Genomic DNA, 25,315 nt, shown 5'->3' with positions numbered 1-25,315 from the left:
CATGTTACTCGACATTTATCTCCGATCTTTCTCTGAAGCCTCCTACTGGATTTTTCCATTTTTGTGACTCAGAGCCGGCCTCTTCTGTATCTTGATTTTGACCATTTCAGATGAGACCATTTCTCAGTAGAGTTCCCTTTTCTTAAGTGCTTACCCTTCTCGTTGTCTCCCGGCTTCAACATCTTGGCTGAACGTTGTGAAATGCGGTCGCCCTGACTTCTCGTGATCTGACCGGAGGGAGGGCACCTTGGGCGTCGGGTGAGACCAGAGGTCAGAGGGTGGAGAAGTGTCCACACCCACAGCCCTATGGGGGCCTCGGAACCAGCCCTCGGGCCCCGGGCCAAAGTCTTTCAAGGGGAGAATCTCAGGAGGTCCTGGAGGGTCCCCAGGAAGCCAGGACTGGCCCAGATTAGCACTTTTGGGTAACTGTTTCTCTTCAAGGCACCTCAGAGATGCCCTGGAGTAGGGAGGGGAAGTTGTCCTGCAGTGTCGTAATATAAATGCCGGGCCTGGTAAGTGCCAGGCTGCCTTTTTTCATAAGACTATTAATCCTCGTGACTTATTAGCTGTGCCACTTGTGAGCAGCTTCCAGAATAAACTGATGTTTATTTTTGAGAGAGAGAAAGAGATAGAGTGTGAGTGGGGGAGGGGCAGAGAGAGAGACACACACACAGACTCCGAAGCAGGCTCCAGGCTCCGAGCTGTTGGCCCAGAGCCCGACGCGGGGCTCGAACCCACGAACCGTGAGATCATGCCCTGAGCCGAGGTCGGATGCCTAATTGACTGAGCCACCCAGGCACCCTGTCTGTCCGACGTTTAGAAGGCTTGTTGAGCACATCTGGGCCCCCATAGGTGGGTCCTCACACACTCCTGTGCCCCGTGTTCAGGGAAGACTGTTGCCCTTTAGGCCCCTTGCGCTCTGTCCCCGGATGGAGCCATTTGTAGCTTCGAGGGAGGGAAGGTAAAGAGGTGGGGCTCTGCGTGGCGGGGTGCCCGTCCTCTGCAGATTTCTGCATCTGCCTTGTCCTAGGCAGAGATAAGTGGGGAGCGTAAAGCTGACCCCTCTTCCGCGGTGGGCTGGCCAGCTTTGTCCTCCGCGAGCCGAAGGACACCCTGCTGAGTCCAGTGGGAAGCGTTTGGGGACACGCCGTCCTCCCGTGAGGCCCAGCCTCTGTTGGTGTCGAAAGCAGACAGGGGCCCAGGTATAGGCTCAGGGCTGTTTTGTGGCCTCAGTCTCCCAGCTTCCACACCTCCTAGTGCTCTTTCCCAGCTCCGGAACTGTCTGAGGGAACCTGGTGTGTGTGAGGCCCTGTGTTGATGGGGGGGTGAGGGGGTGAGGGTGCTGATGTGCCTGAAGGGCACACACAGACTTATTTACTGTTTCTTAAAGTTTATTTATTTATTTTGAGAGAGAGAGTGCATGTGGATGAGCAGGGGAGGGGCAGAGAGAGAGAGAGGGAGAGAGAGAGTCCCAGGCAGGCTCCTCGCACAGAGGCCAACACGGAGCTCGATTCCACAAACCGTGACGTGACCCGAGCCGAAACCAAGAGTCAGACGCTCAACTGCCTGAGCCACCCGGGCGCCCCAGACCTATTTCTTTCTCTTCAACTGCCCCACGTAGGAGAAATGCTATCAGTACTGGCCGGACCAGGGATGCTGGACCTACGGAAACATCCGCGTGTGCGTGGAGGACTGTGTGGTTCTGGTCGACTACACCATCCGGAAGTTCTGCATACAGTCGGTAAGCGTTCTGAGTTACCAACTTTCTGGAAAGGCAACCCTTTGAGAGAGCAGGGTCAAGAATAAATACACGTGTCATTATTTTTAGCATGAAGAGCCTCACCCCCACCACAGCCTCCCCGCAGTGTTGGAGCAGCTCTGGCCGAGGGGGGGCTGAGTAGGGAGGAAGTGCGGGGGTGGGGGTGGGGGTGGGTTTGGGCTTTCGTGGACTGAGGTCGGGTCTACAGGGGAGGAGACAGGTGCACCCCTAGTCTTCAGACAGCTCTGGATGCTCCTGGGCCCCAGTCACTGTTTTGGGTGGAAGAAGGCAGGTCACTTGCATGGGGGCACGGGGTTTGGGGTCCCCCACTCAGTCGCATGATGTCATGTCACACGCTGAAGTGATGAAGTGAGGTTTTTTTTTTTAACAGTCTCAAAAGTTGATCTATCACCTGCTCAGTATTTTTTGCCTTTATTTCCTACTTGTCCCTACTCCATCCCTGCCTAGAAAAATGTAAGGCACAGATGCCTGTGGACAAAGCAGATGAAATAGAGATTTAAGATATATGAAAACCAGAAGATCATGCAATCAGGAGTCAAAGGTGGAGGGATTGGCATAGTCAGATGGCAGAATAGGAGTCTGAGGTTCCTAGAAGCCACAGCAAAGAAGGGAAGAGGATGAGCTTGATGGTGATGGTGTTTACTCTCCCCTGCTTGTGTCCCTCCCGGGCACACTGATGCACACACACACACACACACACACACACACACACACACACAAAGGCACGTCCACATACACTATCCAGCCTTCCATGATCCGGCCAGAGAACCGCACCCATGGGCCTTTGTGGGGGAGGAAACCTGAGAGGCTCTGAGCGGGGCTGGTGGGGTGGGGTGTCCTGTAACGGGCCAGCCACATCTTTCCCCTCAATCTTGAGCCTCTAGGGAGCGAAAGTGTTGGCTGCTGGCAGTTACGCAGGCAGACCCAGATGTGGCCTCCCCGCTCACGAGTGGGGTCTGTGAACTCCAGGGTCGGCTTCAGGGATGCGTCTGGCTGCCGGGGGCCTGGGCCGGGTGCCGTGGGTCCTGCTGTGCGGACCCCGCGAGCAGCCATCGTGCCGCCGGTGGACCCACGGCGGCCCGGGGCCTAGATGGCAGGGGTGGGGGCGGCGAGCATCCTCAGGACGTGATGCTGGGGGAGGGGCAGGCGCTGTTCCCCCACTCACGTGTCCCCCTTCTCCGCAGCAGCTCCCCGATGGCTGCAAAGCCCCGCGGCTGGTCTCCCAGCTGCACTTCACCAGCTGGCCCGACTTTGGAGTGCCTTTCACCCCCATCGGGATGCTGAAGTTCCTGAAGAAAGTGAAGGCCCTCAACCCCGCCCATGCCGGGCCCATAGTGGTCCACTGCAGGTACGTCGGGCCGGGGCCCCCGGAGGACTCGCCCTCGTGGCTGGGCCGGTCCCAAGGTGGGCAGAAGGACAGGTAGGGGCGTAGTGAAAGCACCCCCCTGCCCGCTGTGAACACAATTACTAGTGACAGCTTGGGGGATCCCTGGGGGTGAGAGCCAGAGGGACATTCAGCCCACTCTGTGACAGCAGGACCCGTCCGTCAGCAGCGTCTGAGCGGGATCCCCAATTCTTAAAACAGACAAAAGCCGAGGGGCCAGGTTGATGGTGCTACTGGGGCTCTGGCAGGTTCACTGCCCCCGCAGACCCCAGGTCACCTCCGGGGACAGAGGTGGAAACCATGCTTCTATGGAGAGCCCCCCCCCCCCCACAAGTCTTTCTACATGAGTGTGCGAGGCTCAGAGGGGCTGGGGGCCGTGGCCCAGGAACAGCCAATAGTGGCCAGAAGCAGCTGTCCAGGGCGGGGCGTCCCCCCTCCCAGCTGCGATCTCCTGGTCTGCAGTGGGAGGGACAGTCCTGGAGGGGCCCGGGACTCGACTCTGAGGGTGGGCTAACTCCCTCTGGGGCTTATGTCTGCCTGCCCAGCGTGGCCGCTGGTGCAGAAAGTCACGTACGAGAAAAGGCCTCGGACTTCAGGTTGGTTGACTGGCTTGTGCCCTTTCTGCTTTTGAAGACAAAGGCACAGTGGGGAGCAGTGCCAAACTGCTCATCCTCCCGGTGGGTGCTCAGTTAGAACCTGAAGACAGTTTGGGGGCCAAAGGGGAGGCCCCTGTCATCCGCCCAGGGATAGACTCCTGGACCTGCCGCTTGGGAGCTGAGGGACGTTGGAGCATCTGTGCGTCGAGTGAGGTGGCATCCTTGGGATTACACCTGCCGGGCCTACGAGTTCCTCCCAGCAGGTGCCCTGGAGAGGGGAAGGGGTGGAGGCCCATGCCGTGCGGCCGCAGCTGGGGGTCCCGTCAGCCGCTCCCGTGCTTGCCCAGGCTTCGTGAAACTGAGTCTCTGTGCCGCTTCTGCCGAACTCCGGTGTGGCCGGTTCCAAGCATCAGTATCACTGTGTGAAGGTGCCTTTCGTCCCTCGTCCCCTTTGTCCCTCGTCAGTGCCAAGATACTCAGAACGAACCTGGCTCTGACAGCCGAAAACGAATACGATCCTGAGGACGCCCTAGTGAGCAGGGCCTGCCCTCCAGGAGGCGGGAACAAGCCTGGCCGGAGGGGCCTGAGTCCCATCAGAGATCCGGGGCCCTGCCGTAGCAGGGACGGCGGGTGCTTCCCCAGTAGCCTGTCCCCAGGCCCCGGGGTCCGACGCCCTCAGCGGGAGAAGCCGTAGCAGGGGGTCTCCGCATCCAGGTCCTCTTGGCTCTACAAGACCGTTCCTGCCGCTGCGGGCTCCCTGCCTCCTGCTCCCTGTGGTGGTGGCCCCGCTCCACCCTGCATGGCGGGAGGTAAAGAGACGGCCTCTGTGTCTGGTCGGAGGGCAGCCGCTGGGAGCTGGCTCCGTTCTGCTTTGTCCCCGTCCCTCCAGATCTGTCGTGCTTGTGACATCTCAGCGAATGACCACTGTCCATTCTCTGCTCCCTTCTCCCTCAACCACAGGTGCCCAGGGCAGGTGCGTCCGCCGTTCGTCTTATTTTCGCGCTGGGCGCCCCCTCCGTGGCCGTGAGGCTCAGCTCTCGCTCTTGAGCGCCTGGTCGTCTCCCTGCGGTTCTGTGTTCCTTTGGCTCAGCTGCTGGGGCTCCCGGGTTCTCCTGTCTTCCGTCACTCAGAAGACACGTTCTCCTGTCTTCTGTCACCGGGTTTTTAATGGACAGTAAATGGAAGCAGTGGCGCCCTCCGACTCGGGCTTCCCAAAGCCCCCCTCCTCTCTGGGGGAAGGAATCCTTCCCCTCCTGGGCTGAGGCCCCCTGAGAGGCCGGTGTGGGCAGATGGGCGGTTCTGGGCGCCTGCCTGTTGGCGGTGATGTGGTGGCAGGAATTCGCGCCAGGAGGGCAGGCGTGCCGGAAGCCAGCAGGGTTAGGGAGAAGGCTCACACTGGCTGTCAGCTCCCGAGACCCAGGGCGGACTTGACTCCACCTTCCCACCCCCAAGTTCATTTTCATACAGGATCTCCTCAGCTCCCGGCCACGCACGGCCCCCGCCCCGGGGCTCTGACTTCCTGATGGCCATCCTTGCTGAAACACTCATCCTCAGCGTTTGGTTCTTGATCACTTAATAGGACATTCTGTGCCCGAGTCCCCCTGAGAACAGCGTCCCCACGGAGGCGGCCAGGACGGGTCAGCCGGCCTCAGCCTTTCCATGGGGGACCAAGTGGCTTCTCGCACATGTACCCCAGGCCAGGTGGGGGGGGGGTCCTGTAAGCGGCTCAGGGACCCTCACAGCCTTGCAGGGGGTTATTTTGTGGCCTCCCTCTCATACCTGTTGGGTAGTGTCTCACCTGGCCCTGCACCTGATGATTTTCTCGGACTTCGTATCTGAGAAAGAACTAAGACTCCCAGAAGACCTCTCACGTTTCACCTGTTCTCCCCGCTGAATGAGGGGATCTGCCCAAGGGGACGGTCTTCGCCGCTGTCCTAGCCCCGTTGTGGTGTCTCCCACCCACCCAAAGGGGAAAGTTGGGGGGGGGGGGCGCCTGGGTGGCTCAGTCGGTTGAGCATCCGACTTCGGCTCAGGTCACGATCTCGGGTGATCTCACATGATCTCACGTGAGTTGGAGACCCGCGTCGGGCTCTGGGCTGATGGCTCAGAGCCTGGAGCCTGCTTCCGATTCTGTGTCTCCCTCTCTCTCTGCCCCTCCCCTGTTCATGCTCTGTCTCTGTCTCAAAAATAAATAAAACGTTAAAAAAAAAATTAAAAAAAAAAAAACAAAGGGGAAAGCGGGGGACTTGACTCATTAAGTCGTGAGTCTTTTTGTTAGATTTCTTTCTTTTTCTTTCTTTCTTTCTTTCTTTCTTTCTTTCTTTCTTTTTTTTCTTTCTTTTTTCATTTTCTTTCTTTCTTTCTTTTTTCTTTTCTTTCTTCTTTCTTTCTTTCTTTCTTTCTTTCCTTCTTTTCTTTTTTTAAAGAGGGTAATGCTGCAGGGGCTGGAGGGAGTGGTTCATGCTGCATAGATGAGTCTGGGTCACTAGGGGGTTCCTCCTTCAGCAGATGTTGGCTGAGTGCAGCTCTGTGCCCACTGAGTCCTGGGGGCCGGGGAACAAACACGTATGGCCCCACTGTCTGGTGGAGATGTACCTAGGACGGCGGGCAGGGGGAGGGTGGGACCGGGATCCCGGCGGCACAAGGAAAGCCAAACCCAGGAAGCCAGTGGGGCAGCTTCCTGGCCAGGAGACTGCTCAGCTGTGACCCCAAGGGCCAGCTGGCTTCAGCCAGCCGCGGGAGGAGGGCCGGGGCGCCAGAGAGAGACCCAGTGCCTCCCACGAGGGCTGGCCTTGGCTCAAGAGCGCACAGACGCAGCCTGGGGAGCCTCCTTTTTATAACGAACTTGGAAAAGCCATTTCCAGTGTGACGTTGGAAAAACTCCACTTGCACACACAACAAGAAGACGGCATTTGGTAAGAGAGGACGATTACAACCTCACGTGAGACGACTACGACAGATTTTTTCGACATGCCTTTCAACAGTGTCTAGTTATTAGAGGAACAGTGTCAGATAATTTTACGAAGATTGTGGTGCCCTCTGGTGGCCTCCCCGTAGACTTGCTCTTCATTTGCCAGGCAAAGGCTCGGTTAAGCGATGGGCTGTGTCTCCCAGTTGAGGGCAGCGTGTCCTTCGGTCCGGGTGCACAGGTCAGCTTTGGCGGGCGGGGGGGCGGGTGCCGTGGCTCACGACTCGGCCTCTTGCTTTTCCCCGGCAGCGCCGGCGTGGGCCGGACGGGCACCTTCATAGTGATCGATGCCATGATGGACATGATGCACGCCGAGCACAAGGTCGACGTCTTCGACTTCGTGTCGAGAATCCGCAACCAGCGTCCTCAGATGGTTCAAACAGATGTGAGTAGCCCTCCCCCAGCCCAGCCCCTCGCCCTGGGGAGAGCTGCACAGAGCAAACCCAGACACCTGGGCCACCCCCGGGCTGTCGGTGCACGGGTAACAGTGCCTGGCGGGGAGAAGGTGCTCAGTAATGCCTGCTGCCATGTGGTCCTCACTCAAGGCCATAAGCGGCCATTGGTAACGGCCATGCATCTGACTTTTGCTCCCAAACCTCCCTACCTTGGCAAAGCGTGGAGTTGGTTGCTGCTGAGCTGTGAGCAGTGGCCGGGCCAGTGGTGGCCGGGCACGCTCGAGGGCGCGGGCGCTCTGGGTCTCCCCACAGATGCAGTACACGTTCATCTACCAAGCCTTACTGGAGTACTACCTCTACGGGGACACCGAGCTGGACGTGTCCTCTCTGGAAAACCACCTGCAGACGCTGCACGGCACCGCCACCCACTTCGACAAGATCGGGCTGGAGGAGGAGTTCAGGGTACGTGGGAAGGCGGGCAGCCGGCCAAAGGAGTCCCCTTTCAATCACCACCCCCGCTCTGGCCTGAGCCCGGAACAAGCAGGGTGGCCCTCCCGCCGGTGACGCAGAGGGAAGAATTCTTGGGGGCTTTCAGAGCTGAGCAGGGGCCCATGTGGGGGAGCGCGTCACGCGTGGGCTCTCATTTCCCAACATTCGGGAAGCGTCCGGGGTCAGAGACGGGCCGTTGTTGCGGGTCAGCAGGCACCCTTGACAGGGGTGCTGTTCCGGGGTTGAGGGAGTCACGCGGGAGAGTCCGTGTTGGAGCTGTGACCCCGTGTCCTCCTTGACTGCAGAAACTGACAAATGTCCGGATCATGAAGGAGGACATGAGGACGGGCAACCTGCCGGCCAACATGAAGAAGGCCAGAGTCATCCAGATCATTCCGTGTAAGGCAGCCCTGGGGCCGCCCCGTGGGATTGAAACCCCAAGGCAGGACGGGATTGGGGCTGGCACGCTGGGAGAATTCTTTGACTGCCCGCCTCTGTAAGCCAGGATCCAAGGGCAGGACAGCCCCCGGGCCTGGGGTTAAGGGCTCCTGGGGGGCTATGTCAAGGGTAGGTGAGAGAACACCCACCTGTGAAGCAGTGAGCGACCCAGACAGTCCTGTGTGTCAGGCGGGCAGCATGTGATACGAGATGTAGGTGGCAAGACAGAGGGAGGACTTCCTGGAAGCGGAGAGATTTGCTCTGGTCGTGACTCTGGGGCTGCGTGGTTCTCATCTCATCCAGGAGTCCCCCAAGCCTGTATATGGAGGAGGGGGCCCTGCTCCAGGCCAGGGGACCTGAAAGGCCTTGGAATGGGCAGGGGTAGATTTGGGACCCTGGCCTGCCCCGAGGTCCCAGGTAAGGGGGAGAAAGAGGAAGGGGTGCCCATGTTTGTTGAGTGCAGGCAAAGAAACAGACTCCACAGAGATCAGAGGGACCACAGGAAAGGAAGGGAGAGGGTGAAGAGAGAGAGAGCACCTCACTGCAGATGTGGACTCAGGGTTCCTGACATGCTTTAGTGATTGCCGAGAATCAGAAGTGTGTGAAGGCTGGGGCGCCAGGGTGGCTCAGTCGGTTAAGCATCTGGCTTCAGCTCAGGTCATGACGTCACGGTCCGTGGGTTTGAGCCCTGCGTCGGGCTCTATGCTGACGGCTCGGAGCCTGGAGCCTGCTTCGGATTCTGTGCCTCCCTCTCTCTCTCTCTGCCCCTCCCCTGCTCATGCTTTGTCTCTCTTTCCCTCTCTCTCTCAAAAATAAACAGTAAAAAAAAAGTTAGAAAAAAAAAGTGCATGAATGCTGGGTGAAGCCTGTTTCGGCCTGAGACACTGGCTTCTGTGCGGCTGCAGCCATAATTCCAGGTCACCTGTCGGGCCACATTCCTTTTACTCCTGAAATGCAGTATTTTTAATGCTCATATTTTGGTATGAATTACATTAATTCATGGCACACGAAAATGATAACTGGGGTAATTTCAGAGCTTTCCTACCAAAACACAATTTCCTGGGCCAATTTAATTAACCTACTTTATAAAGTAAACCTTCCAGGGACTTGACTCGACTCCACGATTTTATTAACAAGTTTTGTGTTTTGGAAGCTTGTAGCCACAGAGTGAGCTTTGCAAGGCAGGGCGGTGTTTGTGCTGTGACTGAGGGATCATACTGCTTTGCAGATGACTTCAATCGGGTGATCCTTTCCATGAAAAGGGGTCAAGAATACACAGACTACATCAACGCCTCCTTTATCGACGTAAGTGCTTTGCAAAGATGACTGTGACCTTCATCTGTGATCGCAGACTCTTCATTAACTCATTTTCACGATCAGGAAGGAGTCCTGAAATCCCAACCATTTCGTTAGCAGAATTACTTGCTTCTAAAAAGCAAAAAACACGAACAATGAACTTTGGAAACAGAGGTAACAGGTGCACTGCTAAGGAATTTGCTTTATGAGGCACGGCTCTTTTTCTTTGACGTCTCTAATACGCACCAGGGTCACATGGGCCCTTGCACGGCTGGCTGTCCTGCAGTCTCTGTGCCCTCCTGTCCATTCCGCGTGGATGGAGCGGTTGTGCACTCCGGGCTGACCGTCATCGCCTGTCTCCACGCACGGTGCGCCGAGCTGAGAAATGGTTGGGGAAGGACGCTGCGGCCACATCTGCATTAGTACGTCCGTTTGCAGATAAGAAAACGTTGCCAGAGGTCACTTGGGCCGCATGGAGGAACTGGATTTGAATCCACTTCCTCTAAGCCCGCCCCCAGCCCGCCACCATGATGCTAACTGAGCCGAAACACAGCAACACACGAGAACAGAGTCACCGGTGCTCTCTCAGGTGGCCGGGGCCAGCGTGGCTCATGCCACCCGCTCAGAGGCGACCCCAGGCGCTGCAGAGGAGGTGGCTGGGTGGCAGAGGGAATGGGCATCTCGGGCTGTCGCTGCGTGCAGGTGGTTTGCTGGGGCCCAGCCCGGCCCTGGAAGCCGGAGAACGTTTTCCCTGGCCGGGCCCTGGCCTCTCCTGCACCCCGCTGTCCATAGTGGAGCCAGGGGGAAAGGGAGTCAGACTCTAATCTCTGTTCCCCCTTTGAAGGGCTACCGACAGAAGGACTATTTCATCGCCACCCAGGGGCCCCTGGCGCACACGGTGGAGGACTTCTGGCGGATGGTCTGGGAGTGGAAGTGCCACACGGTCGTGATGCTGACGGAGGTCCAGGAGCGAGAGCAGGTCAGGGACGCCCGCCGCCCTGCCCCCTGCGGGGGCCTCCCGAGAACCCACGGCGCCCCTGGCGGCCCCCCGCCACCCACAGGTCCCACCCCGTGGCAGCCGTCAGCTGCTGAGGCCACAGGGACTGGGGAGGGAGCCAGGCTGGAGATGAAAGAGGTTCCACTCTTGCTCAGCCATGACCGCCCACTGGCTTTCGCTCTTAGCCGGCATTTCATTTCACCTATCTTAACTGTCTTCAAGACATAAGGACGTAGGCGTTGACATATGTGTACCTTACAGGTGTTGTCCTGGGTGGGCCGAATGAGTCAAACGCTTCCCTTTCCCCAGAGACCCGTCCAGGGCCTTCTTGTGTCTTTTATTGAATGACACAGTAAATACTCGTGAACCCACCATCCGACTGAAAAGCCAAACCTTACCAGTAGTGTACATCTACCTGTACGTTACCCCAGATAGAACCGCTACCCTGAATCTGTGTTTCCTTTGCTTTCTTGGAGACAGCACATTGACGTCCAATTCACATACTATTCAGTTCATCCTTTCAAAGGGTAGAGCTCGGCGATATTTTTTAAATTTTATTTATTTATTTTGAGGGAAAGAGAGCGTGTGTGCACGAGCTGGGGAGGGGCAGAAAGAGAGGGAGAGAGAGAGAGAACCTTAAGCGACTCTGCACTGTCAGCTCAGAGCCCGACTTGGGGGGTCAAACTCTCGAACCATGAGAACCATGACCTCAGCCGAAATCAAGAGTCAGACATTTAACCAACCGAGCCACCCAGGCACCTTGCAGTTTTTAATATACTCACAGCGTTGTGCAACATCACCACTATTTAATTCTAGATCATTTTTGTCACCCCCAGAGGAAACCCCACACCCAAGAACAGCCACTCCCCATTCCTTCTTCCTCTAGCTTCTGCAACCACCATGAATTTGCCACTTCTGGACATTTCATGAAGATGAGTTCCTACAACATGTCTTGTGTGATCGAGTTCTTTCACTTAGTGTAATGTCTTCAAGGTTTAACCGTGTAGTATCAGGAATAAGCTCTTTTTTTCTTGACAGATAATATTCCATTGTAAGGACAGGCCATGTTTTGTGTATCCGTTCGTCAGCTGGCGGACATTTGGGTTGTTTCCACTCTTGGGCTGTTACGCATTATGGTGGGAACATTCACGTTCAGGTTCTGACACGGACCTGTGTTTTCATTTCTCTTGGGGAGACGCCTAGGGGCCGAATTACCGGGCCGTATCATAACTCTGTCGTGCAGACTCATACAGCTTAACATTTTGGAGAACTGCAGACTGCCTTGCACAGCGGCTGCCCCGGTTTGAATTCCCGCCGGGAGTGGACCAGGGCTACAGTGACTCCTCATTCTACCAACATTTATTGTCACTGGTCTTTTTAAAGCCATCCTAGTGGATGTGTTCTTTGCTTTTTCCAGAAATCTTTTCAGATCATGTACGTGTGTGTCTGAAGCAACTACTGCTTTTGAACTTCATACAAAGGGTATCATTACAGCGCGTGTTCTGCCGGGACTTGCTCCTTCCGCTCAGAATGATGCTTTTGACACTTTCCTACCCTGATGCGTATCGCTGTGGTTCATTCATCGTGATTCTGTTTTGTTCCACGATACAAACTGGACATCCTAAACCCACTTCTCTATCCCTTCTCCCGCTATGGGAATTTGGGATGATGCCCCTTTATTGTTTTACACGTGGTGCTACCTACTGGTACATTCTCCTTCGTGTCTCATGCTGCACAATGAAGAGCAGACTCCAGAGGGACATTACGCCACATTGGAGAGCATGTGACAGTTTGGGTTTCCAAGATACTTCCTCACTGCTTTGCCAAGTGGTTCCGTTTCCCAAAGCGGACACTGGCGGTGTATGAGAGAGATATTCGATCGACGCCCCTAGTACCGTCAGGCACCCTCACTTTTGTTCGTTGAATACGAGTACCTGTCATCCCTTTGTAGCTTTGATTGGCATCTCTCTGATTCCTGTGAGGTCAAGCCTCGCTTCATATATGTATAGATGGACGTTTTCCTCTGTGCAAGACGCCTGGCCATGCCTTTCTCCCGTTTTGCTAGTGAGTTGTTGGCTCTTTTTATCTTGACTTACATGAATTCTTTACATGTTCTTGATACTCACCCTTGGCGGGTTTTACGTACCGCAGATGTCTTGTCCCAGCTGATGGCATGTCTTTTCACTCTTTTGAGAATGTTTGTTGATGGAGTGAAGTTCACTGTGTTGTCATCTGATGTTGCAGTCTTCGCGCCGTGGATGGTTAGCTCTGTCGGGGTCTTGCTTAACGAGTCCTTCTGCACACCTCAGACTGGAAAGACATTGTCTCCTAAGGCCTTCACAGTTTTGTTTTTAATTTTAAGTATTAACCCATCTGGGTTTATTTTTATGAAGACTCAAACCTACTGCATATGGTAGTGTAGGTTGTGCACTGCCCAACTCCAGGAGGGCTGGACTGTTCATATCAAGCTTGGTTGGTTGTGAGTCAGGGACCCAGTGCTTTTCCTGCGTGGAAAACCAGTTTTTCCAATTCCACTTATGGAATCTTTTCTTTCCATCATGTCCTGTATCTGAGTTGCAACCACATGCATGTCTGTTTCTGGATTCCCTTGGTCAATGGGTATTAACGGGCATTCATGTTCGTATTCATATGTGATTTACTTGGTCAGATGAAGTACGTTAAATGGTTTGAGAGTGATTCTGCCTCATATCCTCAAACTGCTAACAGCAAGTTATTCGCTATGAGACTTAACATGTTATTTTTTACCCCAAGGATAAATGCTACCAGTATTGGCCAACAGAGGGCTCAGTGACTCACGGCGAAATAACAATCGAAATAAAAAGTGACACGCTTTCCGAAGCCATCAGCATACGGGACTTCCTGGTCACTTTCAATCAGGTATTGTCGCCAGAGTGCGTTCCACCCTTGTAGACAGAATGCACCACAGCATCCCTCAGGATCTGCTGGCGATGGTACCAGAATGTCCTGCTCCTTCCACCTCCTCTAACTGGTACCTTAGTACCCACGTTCAGTGCGGTGAGTAGGGAGCCATGTCACAAAGGGGCAGATCTCCTACAACGTTCGCACCCTCGGGGTCACCCGCCTCCTTGCTGCATGAGATGGTGGAACAGAGTGGCCGACTCCTAGAGGCGTCACACGGCCACCACCTCCACTTTCGGGAGAAATGGCAGTGGTGGGGGGGCAGGAGGAGGAAAGGCCGTGGATCAAGCCACAGAGGCCTGTCCAGGCTTGTTCAGAGCCCCTAGGACAGGAGGGGTCCTGGCTTCTTAAGAAAGAGATGATCGTGTTGTCTCCAAAGTTGCCAGGGATCCCATAAAGGTATCTGGCGGGCCCTGGCGAGGGGCTCCAGGGAACATCCTCTGGATGTCTTGCCCCCGCTCGGAAAGAAATACTGGCATCCCTGCCCTTTAGGGTGCACACAGCCCACAGACCGCCTGGTCAGGCCCCTCAGGCCCGCCAGGTGGGGACCGTGCTGGCCTTCGAAGGCCCCAGGAGGGACCCAAGCCTTGGCGCGGGTCCCCGGGAGGACGGGTGGGCCCGGGTCCCGCTCCTCGGTGGCCAGGGTCCTGAACGCCCTTCCCCGCCCGCAGCCCCTGGCCCGCCAGGAAGAGCAGACCCGACTGGTGCGCCAGTTCCACTTCCACGGTTGGCCCGAGATCGGGATCCCAGCGGAGGGCAAAGGCATGCTCGACCTCATCGCGGCCGTGCAGAAGCAGCAGCAACAGACCGGCAACCACCCCATCACTGTGCACTGCAGGTGGGCGCCCCCTGCAGGTGGGGCCGAGCCAGACCCTACGCCCGGTTAACTGCCCCCAACGCCGTCATTGCTCTGGACTGTAGTTTTCACCTTCCCCGTACACAGAGGGCGTCACAGGGATGCGGAAACGTCATCTGCTGTACCTGCAGGATGCATTTGGGGGGAGGAGTCAGGGAACCCGCTCAAACACACGTTTCCGTATGCCTTTTAAGTCCTCAAAAACCCCTCCAGGCACAGCTCTGACAGACCCACTTCCTGAGCCTGGCCTGCTGGCCTTCCTTTTGAAAGATTGTTCTGGCTGATGTGCCCGCCCCTCCCTGTCCTCTCCTCTGGGCTTGGGGAGCCAAGTCCGCACTGTAGCACACCCTCGAGGCAGGAAGGTTTTCTTGAGCCACTCGAGGATGTCCAGGCTGGGATCGCTGCCCAAGGCCTGCAGCCCCACCCCAGCCCCGCTCCCAAGGCAGGCACAAGGGAGGCCAAAGGAAACGTGGCTGGGGGTGCCCCTGGAGACAGCTGGGCACCCCACCAAGGTCCTTGATTAGCAGCATCACAAGTGTGGAAGGGTGAATCTGGCCCAATCTAAAGACGTGCCGGCTCACCCTCCTTCTGTGCTGACCCACTTCTGGTTACGCCAGAGCCCCTCCCCGTGCCAGCAGCGGGGGCAGGGGAGGGGGGCGGGCTGGCCACCAAAGCAAATCTCTTCCTCACAGGAGTTTGGGGTGCTTTCTTTGTCGGGGGTGCTAATTTGCTTCTGAAGCTGCCCTTCTATTTATTTTTCCACACGTGGCTTCCGTTCTGCGTGGCTGCCGCTTGCCCCACCCCACCCATCCCTTGTAGCCACCAGAGCCTGGGCCTCGCTTGGGGGGATTGGAACTCTCTGCCTGGGACGGGCCTGGGTGCGCTTCTGGCCTGGCCAGCAGGTGGAGCACACGCCCCAGGTTTCAGTTCCTGTGGGCTTTGTAGAAGTCCTTTAGAATAAACTGGAAACGAGTGCACGCCTCCCCAGGCCCGGACTGAGTGTAGGACACCAGGGATGCAAAGACGAACAAATCCCACAAGGGCAGATGTGGGGACAGGTCACTGAAATGGGACGGGAGCCTGAGAATCAGCCCACCCGGGGTGGGGCGGGGTGGGGGGTGCCTCTGGGGCCTGGAGGGCTCTCTGGGGGGAGCCAGCTGAGCCCGCCCACTTTGGGCCTGGCCTCTTGTCTATCCTAAGGCTGCCTGGGCTCTGCTCTTGTGGGGTTTATCCAGTTTATCAAGAAAATGACCGTCTTAAGTGGAGTGGACCCAGATCTTCATCGCTGGGAAGTGTCTCTTATCTAACCGTCCCTGGCAGGGGACGCCCTCTGTCTTAACATCACACCTTGTGAGCCACCGCCTCTCAGAAGGCAGGTCCCTCGCACAGAAGGAGAATCCAGGCCGAGTTACCTCTCCCCAGACCTGAAGCAGGAGGGTTCGCATTTCTGACAAGTTCCCCGGCAACGTTGATGCTGCTGGTCCCGGGGACCACACCCGGAGAACCCCCCGCCTACACGAGTTGCAGCTTGAAAGCTTGTGCCGGGTCTTGATCCCACTCATGAGCTACCTGTCTGCTGTACCTGGGCCAGTGCTTTAGGAATGTCACGTTTGCGGACTCTCGCTCCACGCAGATGATCTTTGGAAATCCAAACCTGGCTCATTTTCGGGGGCGATTGCTTCTGTGCTGATGTGCGGGGATGGGCTGCAGGCTGTCCGCGTCTCGTCCCCACGGGCAAGCCCCGTCGTCTCCCTTAAGTACTTTTCCTCCACAGTGCTGGAGCCGGGCGAACAGGTACATTCATTGCGCTCAGCAACATTCTGGAACGAGTGAAAGCCGAGGGCCTTTTAGACGTATTCCAAGCTGTGAAGAGTTTACGACTTCAGAGACCGCATATGGTGCAAACCCTGGTAAGAAACTGAGTGTCGAGGGTGTTTCCGGAAGGGCTGAGAATTGTCTGTGCTGAGTGTGGGGAGAGGGAGGAGAGCGAGCTTCTCGGGGGACGGAACTCAGGGCACTCTCCCCGGTGAAGCTCCACGGACCCTCTCCTTCCCTTGAGTCTGGCTGGGGACGGTCCCCTGGGCTGGACGCTGGAGGAGAGGTGCAGCCATGACTTCAGACTGTAAGACCCCTTGGACAGAGGCACTGAATACCCCAGCTTTCTGTGTCACGTGACCATTCCGCCAGATTCTAGGGCCATCCTCTTTCATTCTGTGACAAAAACACACGCTTCCTGGTTTGCAGAAGACATGCTTCCTCAACAAGTAATCATTCGGCCCCAGTAAATGCAATTTCAAGAAATGTTCTCACGCGTCCTCTTTCTCAAGTCTTCCTATTTGTAGATGTGCCCTCCTCGCCCGCTCCTTCTCTATACTCACAGGGTGCCCAGGCAAGCAGGCCGTCACATGGAAGGTGCCGGGAGGGCCCCTCCAGCACATTCCCGTCGCAGGGACAGCTCAGCCGCTAGGATCGCCTGAGCAGAACGGGGTTCGCCTCGCGCCCCCAGGCTGGGCGAGAGCGCGGGTCTCACCCTGAGGGCACACCAGCCTGGCCTGGAGAGTGTTCACAGTCCTGCTCCGTTGCCAGGCTGCCCTCACACTTGCTGGGGGTGGGCGCCAGGCTGGCATCGGCGTATCTCTGGCCTTCCCAGGTGGTCCCGAAGTGAATACAGGTTCGAGAGCCACTATCAGTAAAGGAAAACTGGTGTGCCTACCAGCCCCCCACCCTCCTCCCCGCCACGCCCCTCTTCGGGCCATGACTGGGGCAGAAACCTGAGGCTCCTCTGCTTTCCCTAGAGCCCTGGTCCCAGCGCGGACCGTCCTTGCTAGGGCTCTGGAAGATGCTAGAGGCATCTTCTAAAGGTTATGCCTGCCTGCTGACAGCTGATACCTCCTACAGGCATCGTGAACTTGAACGACTTTGGGCATGGGAAAAACAGAAGCAGACCACTCCGTGGAAGATTTTCTAGATGAAAATAATAATGATAACAGGAATACCTGCAAAAAGAAATTCAGAGTTTTTTTTTTTTTTAATTTTTAATGTTTATTTTTGAGAGAGAGACAGAATGTGGGTGGAGGAGGGGCAGAGAGGTAGGGAGACACAGAATCTGAAGCAGGGTCCAGGCTCTGAGCTGTCAGCACAGAGCCCAATGTGGGGCTCGAACTCACTGACTGCAAGATTATGACCTGAGCCAAAGTTGGGACACCTAACCAACTGAGCCACCCAGGCGTCCCAAGAAATTCAGTTTTTAACTATGAGCCATACTCTTTCAGTTTCTTTCCTGTTTTTTGAGTCCACTCCCGGCTTCCCCAGGCAGAATGAATAGCTTTAGTCCTGTCTTGCCCCCAGTTAAGTATAAAAGCTAAGTCATGGCGTCCCTTTGTTGCTTGGGCTTTGGGAGGTCATCCCAACATCATGGCTGGACGTGCTTGGACAAGCTCCTTCCACTTTCCGGACTTTAGTTCCCTATCTGTGGAAAATGGGGCGACAGCACCTGCCTTCAGTTGGCATGCAGATTTGTTTTATGTCTGTACCTCAGGGGCCCCGTGAGTGCCTGACCCAGGGAGGCTCCCAGCGATTGTAGCAAAGAACATTTCTTATCCGACTCAGCATGCAAACACCTCCTTGTTTGTTTTTAATGTTTATTGATTTTTGAGAGAAACGGAATGCAAGTGGGTTAGGGGCAGAGAGAGAGGGAAACACAGAATCCAAAGCAGGCTCCAGGCTCTGAGCTGTAAGCACAGAGCCCGACGCGGGGCTCGAACTCCTCAACAGTTTGGTGCGGGGCTCGAACTCATGAAACGTGAGATCGTGACCTGAGCTGAAGTTGGATGCTCAACTAACTCACGATTTGTGAGGAGGGTGAGAGTCAAATGATGCACAGGAGTGTTTTAATAAGTCAGATGCCTTAGATAGAAGGCGATGTTTTTTGAATTCTAAAATTTATATAAAACAATGTCCCTTTTTGGAGTAAATTGAGGCTTAAAAATACCCTAGATTTTCATCTTTTTTAACTTTCATAGGTTACTTCTTTGTTACATTATGAAGTTTATTTGAAGTTAAATATTCTGGTTTTTTTAAATTTTGTTTCAAAAATAGTTGTTTTCTAGTTTTTTAATGTTTATTTATTAGTTTTTGAGAGAGAGAGAGAGAAAGAGAGAGCACAAGCAGGGTAGGGGCAGAGAGAGAGGGAGACACAGAATCCGAAGCAGCTCCAGGCTCCGAGCTGTCAGCACAGAGCCCGACGCGGGACTGGAACCCATGAACCACGAGATCATGACCTGAGCCGAAGTCAGACACTTAACCGAGCCTCCCAGGCGCCCCTGTTTTCCATTTTAAGTATGAAAACTGAAGACCTTTTACTCAGACTCTCCTCAAATACGCTAAGTTGAAACTAATCACTGACATTTTTTTCTATTATAAAAACAGTTTTACCTGGAAACGTCTCTGTGTAACCAGTATGTAACTAGTCAGACTTTTTTTTTTGGCTTCTTTTTATGAGTTTCTCCTAATTGAATTAATGGAATTTAAAAAATCATTTTAATATATTCTTGTTTTTTTTTTTTTCAGGAACAGTATGAATTCTGCTACAAAGTGGTACAAGATTTTATTGATATATTTTCTGATTATGCTAATTTCAAATGAAATTCCTGCCTTAAAATATTTTTTAATTTAATGGTCAGTATATTTTATAAAAATCATGTTAATTTATTTCATAGTTGACATTAATACCCGTCCTAATTTCTTTGTATATATTTTGTTACGCTTTCAAGGCCACTGCTATAAAGTTATTAAATCTTAAATACCCCTTTTAAAAACGGGAGTAATGTATTAAGGTCAAGTAATATCCCGTAAAATGCATTTCTGCTAATATCGGTAAATATTCTAATTTTGCATTAGATTCATCATATCCTATAATTTCACACATTCAGCACGTCTAAATGTTAAAAATCTTAATATGCAATGTGTGCTTGACGCAGGAGAGTAAACACAGAGCCCGCTGTTAAGAAAGCGGTCGAGGACTCAAAAATCAGTTGAAAATTCCCTGTCCAGACGCTGATTTTTACAGCCCTGCGCAGTGGCGTTTTGCGGGAGGTAAAATGTTCATGGAGATACACTGTAAGTAGGGGATCCTGTGAAGTCCTCCGTCTCAACTCATGTGGTTTACTTTTTACATTTTAAAGATCAAGGGCGTCACAGCCTGCGTGCAGGTATAAAATGCACGAGCGCAGTTGGTGACCATATAGTGATACACGTGCGTTTACTCACGGCTGGGTCCGTGCTGTCTGGGCCAGAAGTGGGGAGATGTCGGTGCTGGTGGCATGGTCACCCGTGGCCTTGGGTACGGCAAAATCAGCTATCAGGCTGCGTTCCCACGTGGCCACTTGCTGTCCGTCTGTCTGAGTGTTTGGCTCAGAGGAGTCTCTGAGAATCAAACCAACTGCGTTTCTCACTCTTGCCTCTGGTCTCGAGCTACCTAGAGGCTCAACACAAACCACTTCCTAATCCTAACGTGCGGAGGGAGCCAAACGTCTGACTCACGCAGATGCCAAGAGCACACGCTTGGGGAGACCACCACAAGCACTGATGCTTTCAACTTTCTGAGAATATTTTGGCTTGTTTTTTTTTTTTTAAATCTTGTACAAGCTAAGATTGTTTGTAAGAAAAGAAACCTTAAAATCTAGATTTATACAGTTTTTTTTAAAGTCCCCCTCCTCAATATTTAAATAAAAGACACAGAGAGAGAAATCCTTAATCTAAAGGCTAACTTATTTTTGAATGGAAATACTACTGAGACCTTTGACACTGGATAATAATAATCTCACTGCCAGACTGGATTGGCTTATGGGGCGACAAAAGGGAGGAGGTTGAATGTAGAAAAGTTTAATTTAATGACGGTGATCATTCTGTGGCCATTAGGTAGCAGATGAGCATATGAGCACAATATATATATATATATATATATATATATATATATATATATAAATATATAAAAAATAAAGACACCTGCTCTAACATACTAAAAGCACTTAAGATGTGCATTTGGGGTACAGTGGGTTTTTTTGCTTTTAAAAAGAAATATAAAGGCCTTATTTGACATTTCCACCGAGAAGTGACTGCACCTTCCTATTGCACTGTTCATCCCGTGTCTGTTTCTGGTGTGCATAATGTGACCCCAGGGTTTCTTGCATACTAACGATAGCCTCACGGTGATCAAGTCTCCGTGGCTCCTCTGAGCTCCACTCCATGGCAGAAGGGGTGCCAGCCGGAAGGGCGAGAGCACAACTTTGTGACCGATGCCGCCGCCGCCAGCCGCATCCCTGGGCACACACAGTGCTGAATACATCCTTCCGTCCTTCCCGCGACCATGAGGATACGTTCGGGTCGAAGAGGAAAATGGAGGCAGCTCTGCAAGACGCACCAGCTGGTCCCATATGTTTTCATTGTCAGAACCCCCCCCCCCCACCAAAGCCTTTCTGTGACTGAAGGAGAAGAGAGAGAACCAAGCTTTTCATTTGGCACCAAACCCTAGAAACCGAGCTGGCTACGTGGTGATGAAAGTGATTTGTAATGTACCCGAGGATTCAGGGTCAAAGTCAAGGGAATGGACTTGGGTCTAATTCAGGAGCCCTCATGAGAAGCTGTCGGGCCCTCAGTGGTCTACCTGGCATCTCTTGTGTGGCGATTCAGGTCGAACTTACCAGGGGTGCCCTCGGGAAAGTGCCCCGTTTGTGCGTTGTTCTGTCTCCCTGTGTCCGCTGCAGGCATCCTGGCACCGGCTTTGGTCCTTCCGCCTCTGGAAACAAGGCAGAAGCCGCGACCCCTTGGGCACAGGACCCCTGTCCCCAGTCGAGGGCAGTACTTGCCTTTCTAGGGGCCTGGGAATTGCAGCCTCCTGGCCTCTGCCCAGGCCCCCCCCCCCGACCCACCCAGTCCAAACAATCCCTTTGGGGACGCGCTACCCTCTCTGTGCAACCGGGAAAGCTGACCTCTCCTTCCCCCTCTGTCAAAGAAGGTCCATGGACATGACAGCGCCCCGCTGACGGGGCTGACGAGGCCATTCTTACCTTCACGTTTTTGTGTGTCACATGAGGCTGCATCCAAATGCCAAATAGCGATTAGGAGCCTACCGTTCTGATCGACAAGCTGTACGGTCACTGTGTGACTCACTCTACTGTTTCTCTCCATGTGCTAGACGAATGAAGAATGCATACCAGTGTTTTGAAAGGTATTTTTATGTGTTTTTAAAAACTTTTTTAAATGAGCCTGACACGTCTGTTTCAGCATTCGAAGACATGCCCATGTGATTTTTAAGATGTGTGGTTCCTGATACTTTTGTTTAACTAAATCGTGTTTAATTTATGTGCAATCTTTATAATATACATCTGTAGTCCCCGTTTCAACTATCATAGTTTCTTTTATTACATCTGTAATTTGATCTTGCTCTGATTATAATGCCAGTGAATGTTGCTGAATTCTTTGTATATGCAAATTGCAAGATCTAAAACAGTCTGATGCAAGGATAAATCTTTACTTTGACTTCCAGCCTGCGTCTCGTTCTTCCATGAAATCTCTTCATTGTATTCCTGTGCCTTATGTCCTTTTAGACAAGACATTCATTAGGAGGTAGACATCGATTCATGTAGACCATTAATTTAGGACTTCTAAAATGTAGCTCCGCCCTGGCTTGGAAGCAGCCCCGACCGTGGGCACAGTGGCCGGCCGGGGGTGGCCCCAGCTCCCCGCTGCTCCTCAGTAGGCGTGAGCCGTGCGTGCAGCACAGACTAACAACTCGCCCTTCTGGGAGCCGTGCTCCTCCTGGAGTCCAGACAGGGATCTGAGCTCTGAGCGGTGGTTTCTTGGAGTCCCCAAGGAAGATGACAGACCGCGTCAAGTCTGCGGCCAGGCGGAGTCACAAAGTCCTTCCGACGCTGATTTCCCTCCTAAAATCGGAAACCCTGTCAGGCCTCCCTTCGCACATCTGCGTGTCTCTGCTCACCCCCCAACTCTGCCTCTGTGCTCCTTCCGCCTCCACCCCCTTTCCGGACCCACCCGCGAGATATTTCAGGCCTCACGTGGAGTGTAAACACACGCTTGTTATTAGTGGTTGCATTTATTTAATACATCTTATGAGGCTTGTTGTATTTGTTAAAATGGATGATTTCGTAAGCTTTTATTCTCCTCTCCCCTCCTCCCTCTGAAAAATGTCACCTGCTGTGAAATGCCACATGCTCGTACGGACTGCTTAATTACTGGCGGTTCCTTATGGGTCTGTCTGTCTGTCTGCACGCCCCTTAGCAGTGCTAGGTACAGCAGGACCCTTCCACTGGGGAGAGGGGAACCACAGAAGGGAGAGAGCAGACAGGGGAGGACGGATGGAAGAAAGGAGGTTTGGGGGAGGGTGGGGGGGTTCAAAGATGGGCATCAACCAGCCAACCAGGGACCAGGTGGCTCAGCCAACCTGCCGGAGCCCACAGCCTCAGGAAGGGAAGATGCGCCAGGCCTGCCGTAGAGGAAACCCCCCGCCCCCGCCCCCGCCCCCCATCAAATGGAAACATTTCGAACAAGACACCAGGTGCGAGCGACCTCGGACAGACAGGCGGGTTGAACGACCTCCGAGGCAGGTTAGCACCTCCCTGGGACTGAATGGTGTGGGTCAGGAATGCACCTGTTAGCAGCGGAGGGCTCAACGGTGAGCTGCATCTGAATGTTTGAGACATTAATACATGGAAACTTGGCGTCTTTGCCGTGACGACATATATGCCACCGGTGTGCCGTTGTGTGAATTGCCTGTTTGCCCGAAGGTCTGTCTCGGCATCCGGGCGAGTCGGCACTTGAACACCTTCCTCATCCGGTCTCCGAGGGCTGCTTGGCCCTCTCCAAACCTAACGAGCTCTGGTGGCCGTTCCTCCACGGTGGGCATCGGCTCACGGCGTCCCCGCGTCGTTTTCCGAGGAAAACGCTTGCACACGTGTGCGTTTCAGCTGCAAAGCGCTTCTCCGGGAGAGCTTTCTGGAAGTGGAGTTTCCGGGGCGAAGGGCAAATGCACGTGCGATAGAAATAGGAATTGCCAATTCGCCACCGCCGAGAAGTGCCCCAGCGCCTCACCGCCCACGGTGCGGGGGGTGCCCGTTTCCCGACACGCCACTAACCCTGGGTGTTAGCAGATCCCTTTCATTTGTGCAAAACTGAGAGGCCAAAAAAAAAAAAAAAAATACGTCATCTCAATTTGCATCTCCCTAACTTCTACTGGGTTGAGCATCTCTTCATGCTTTTAGTATTTATATTTCATCTGCGAATCACCAATTCATATTTTTATTTATTTATTTTTTTAATATATGAAATTTACTGTCAAATTCCAATTCATATTTTTTATCCATTTTCCAAGTTGTGTCATTTGGCTTTTCCTCATTGGTTTATTTCCTCAATCTATTGTTGATTCCTCGGTGATTCTTTTTATAGCACGGACACTAACGCTTTGTTATTCTTACTACGAATATTTCCCTTCCATGCTTGATAAAAGATTGTCAGTGCTGGCTGTTAAAGCCCCTTGTCCAGGAAGCTTTGGGGCTCGCCAGCTTCTAGATTGGGTTGATGAGCACAAGGCGGGGCTGCCCACAGCAGGGCCCTCTGTGGCTCTTGCATGGCGATAGCCAATAAACGGATCAAATCGAGCCTTCATTCCTGGGACCCAGGAACGTAGACACAAGTAGGGGCTTCATGGGAACAAGTCATGGGCATCTTGTTCCTTTGTAAACAGCAACATTCATGCAATCCCAGTTTACAGATTGTTGAACGCTCTGTGCCAGCATGGCCCTTCGTGCTGGTGGCACCGAGAGGGGGAAGACTGGGACCATGTCCTGGAGGCACGTCGGGGGCCTGGGCCATCTGCATAGCACTGGAATCGGGGTCCCGGGAACTGCGGCTGGAATACCAGATCTGTTTCCTAGAAGATGACTCCAGCAGCGCATCTAGAGGAAGCTTCTAGAAAGCCCAGCAAAACCTGGGATCCCAGCCACATATCTTAAATCATTTTTAGTGAAGAGGTAGAATTTATGGAGTTGACATTTGCGAAGGAGTCTTTCCACGACAACCCGGGATGCCTGGGCCAGGTGAGGGGCCAGGCAGTGACAGCCTAGATTCCGTCCTGATCTGTGTGTAGGATTGAGGGAGGCCTTCCCTCCCTTCCTTCCTCAGCCCCTCCACGTGGTGATAGATTCCAGACACACCCAGACACCTGACTTTACCTCCCGACAGAAAACCTCCTCCCGGGGACAATCCCACTCACCCCTGGCCCCTATCTCCAAGACCTGCCCACACATTCTCTCCCAGGATCCAGGACCTATTTGGGCAGCCAGATAAGAGACTGAGCAACCTCAGCCTTCCTGGCCATCTCTGGTGGCCCTGGGTCAAGTCCTTGTCCCTGGACACAACTCGTGCCCAGACTGATCAGATATATGACTAGGGTTTCCAGGAGTCCCCTCCCCCTACACGTGAGGGCCGCTCCCAGAGTTAACGTGATGGCTCACGGGCCAGGAGGAAAACCGTCCCTTCATGTCAGAGCTGTAGAAATGGAGACAGTCTAGAAGAACAGGCCTTCTGACTCAGCCCCGGTCTGCTGCTCCCCCCTCTTGGCTCCTGAGTTTGCCTTTTTTTTTCTTTTCCCCCTTTTTCCTTTTCTCCCTTTAATAAAAATCCCCTGGGTTTTAAAATTTCATTTCAAGGATACCCGGCTGGGTACCTCCTCTGCCTGGGGTCACTACTGACACGTGGCGATGGTAAATACCCGGTCTGCCCTTCACGGAAGGCCACAGCTTTGTCCTGGGACAGGAGGCCCGCTCTCAGTCAATGTTCCAGTTTCCACAGAACGGCGTGTCACAAGTTAGCACAGGATGACCCCAGAGCAAGAAACGGGGACCCAACCCGGCCTGGGAAAGGGGTGACCCAGGCTTCTTTGAGGGAGCCTCACCACAGCTGAGCTCAGGACTGGAGGAAATCATTTGTGAGGCAGGAAGGAGGTGGGGACAAGTGGTGTGTGTGTGTGTGTGTGTGCACATGCACGTGTAGCATATGGTTGTAGGAGTGTGTGTAGGAGGGTGTATGTGTGGAAGGGTCTTGCCTAAGGAAGTCAAAAGCTGGCTGGTACAAAACTCGAGTAAAGGAGGTCAAAGAGCGG

The 25,315-nt window shown here is 53.8% G+C and overlaps 1 protein-coding gene across 13 annotated transcripts in view; it reads left to right on the top strand.

Annotated features, from left to right (window-relative positions):
* PTPRE (protein tyrosine phosphatase receptor type E) overlaps positions 1-21,684 on the top strand; it is a 162,586-nt gene extending 140,902 nt beyond the window's left edge. For 9 of the 13 annotated variants that reach the window (XM_078434965.2, XM_078434964.2, XM_060641199.3 and 6 more), the window contains 12 exons: positions 1,622-1,741; positions 2,965-3,128; positions 6,978-7,113; positions 7,436-7,585; positions 7,918-8,011; positions 9,279-9,355; positions 10,191-10,325; positions 13,116-13,241; positions 13,955-14,121; positions 15,914-16,049; positions 18,709-18,735; positions 20,342-21,684. In XM_078434965.2, the coding sequence (XP_078291091.1) occupies positions 1,622-1,741; positions 2,965-3,128; positions 6,978-7,113; positions 7,436-7,585; positions 7,918-8,011; positions 9,279-9,355; positions 10,191-10,325; positions 13,116-13,241; positions 13,955-14,121; positions 15,914-16,049; positions 18,709-18,735; positions 20,342-20,479 (1,470 nt within the window). In that variant the 3' untranslated portion in view covers positions 20,480-21,684. Of the gene's footprint in view, positions 1-1,621; positions 1,742-2,964; positions 3,129-6,977; positions 7,114-7,435; positions 7,586-7,917; positions 8,012-9,278; positions 9,356-10,190; positions 10,326-13,115; positions 13,242-13,954; positions 14,122-15,913; positions 16,050-18,708; positions 20,126-20,341 lie in introns of those variants that run through there. The other 4 variants (XM_060641194.3, XM_060641203.3, XM_060641191.3 and 1 more) reach the window with 3 other exon arrangements.
* The last annotated feature ends 3,631 nt before the right edge of the window (positions 21,685-25,315 follow it).

The sequence above is a fragment of the Panthera onca genome, chromosome D2 (genome assembly GCF_046562875.1).
Source record: "Panthera onca isolate mPanOnc1 chromosome D2, mPanOnc1 haplotype 2, whole genome shotgun sequence".
NCBI classification, from domain to species: domain Eukaryota; kingdom Metazoa; phylum Chordata; class Mammalia; order Carnivora; family Felidae; genus Panthera; species Panthera onca.
The sequence above is the reverse complement of the archived record's forward strand: the minus strand, read 5'-3'. Positions and strand labels throughout refer to the sequence as shown.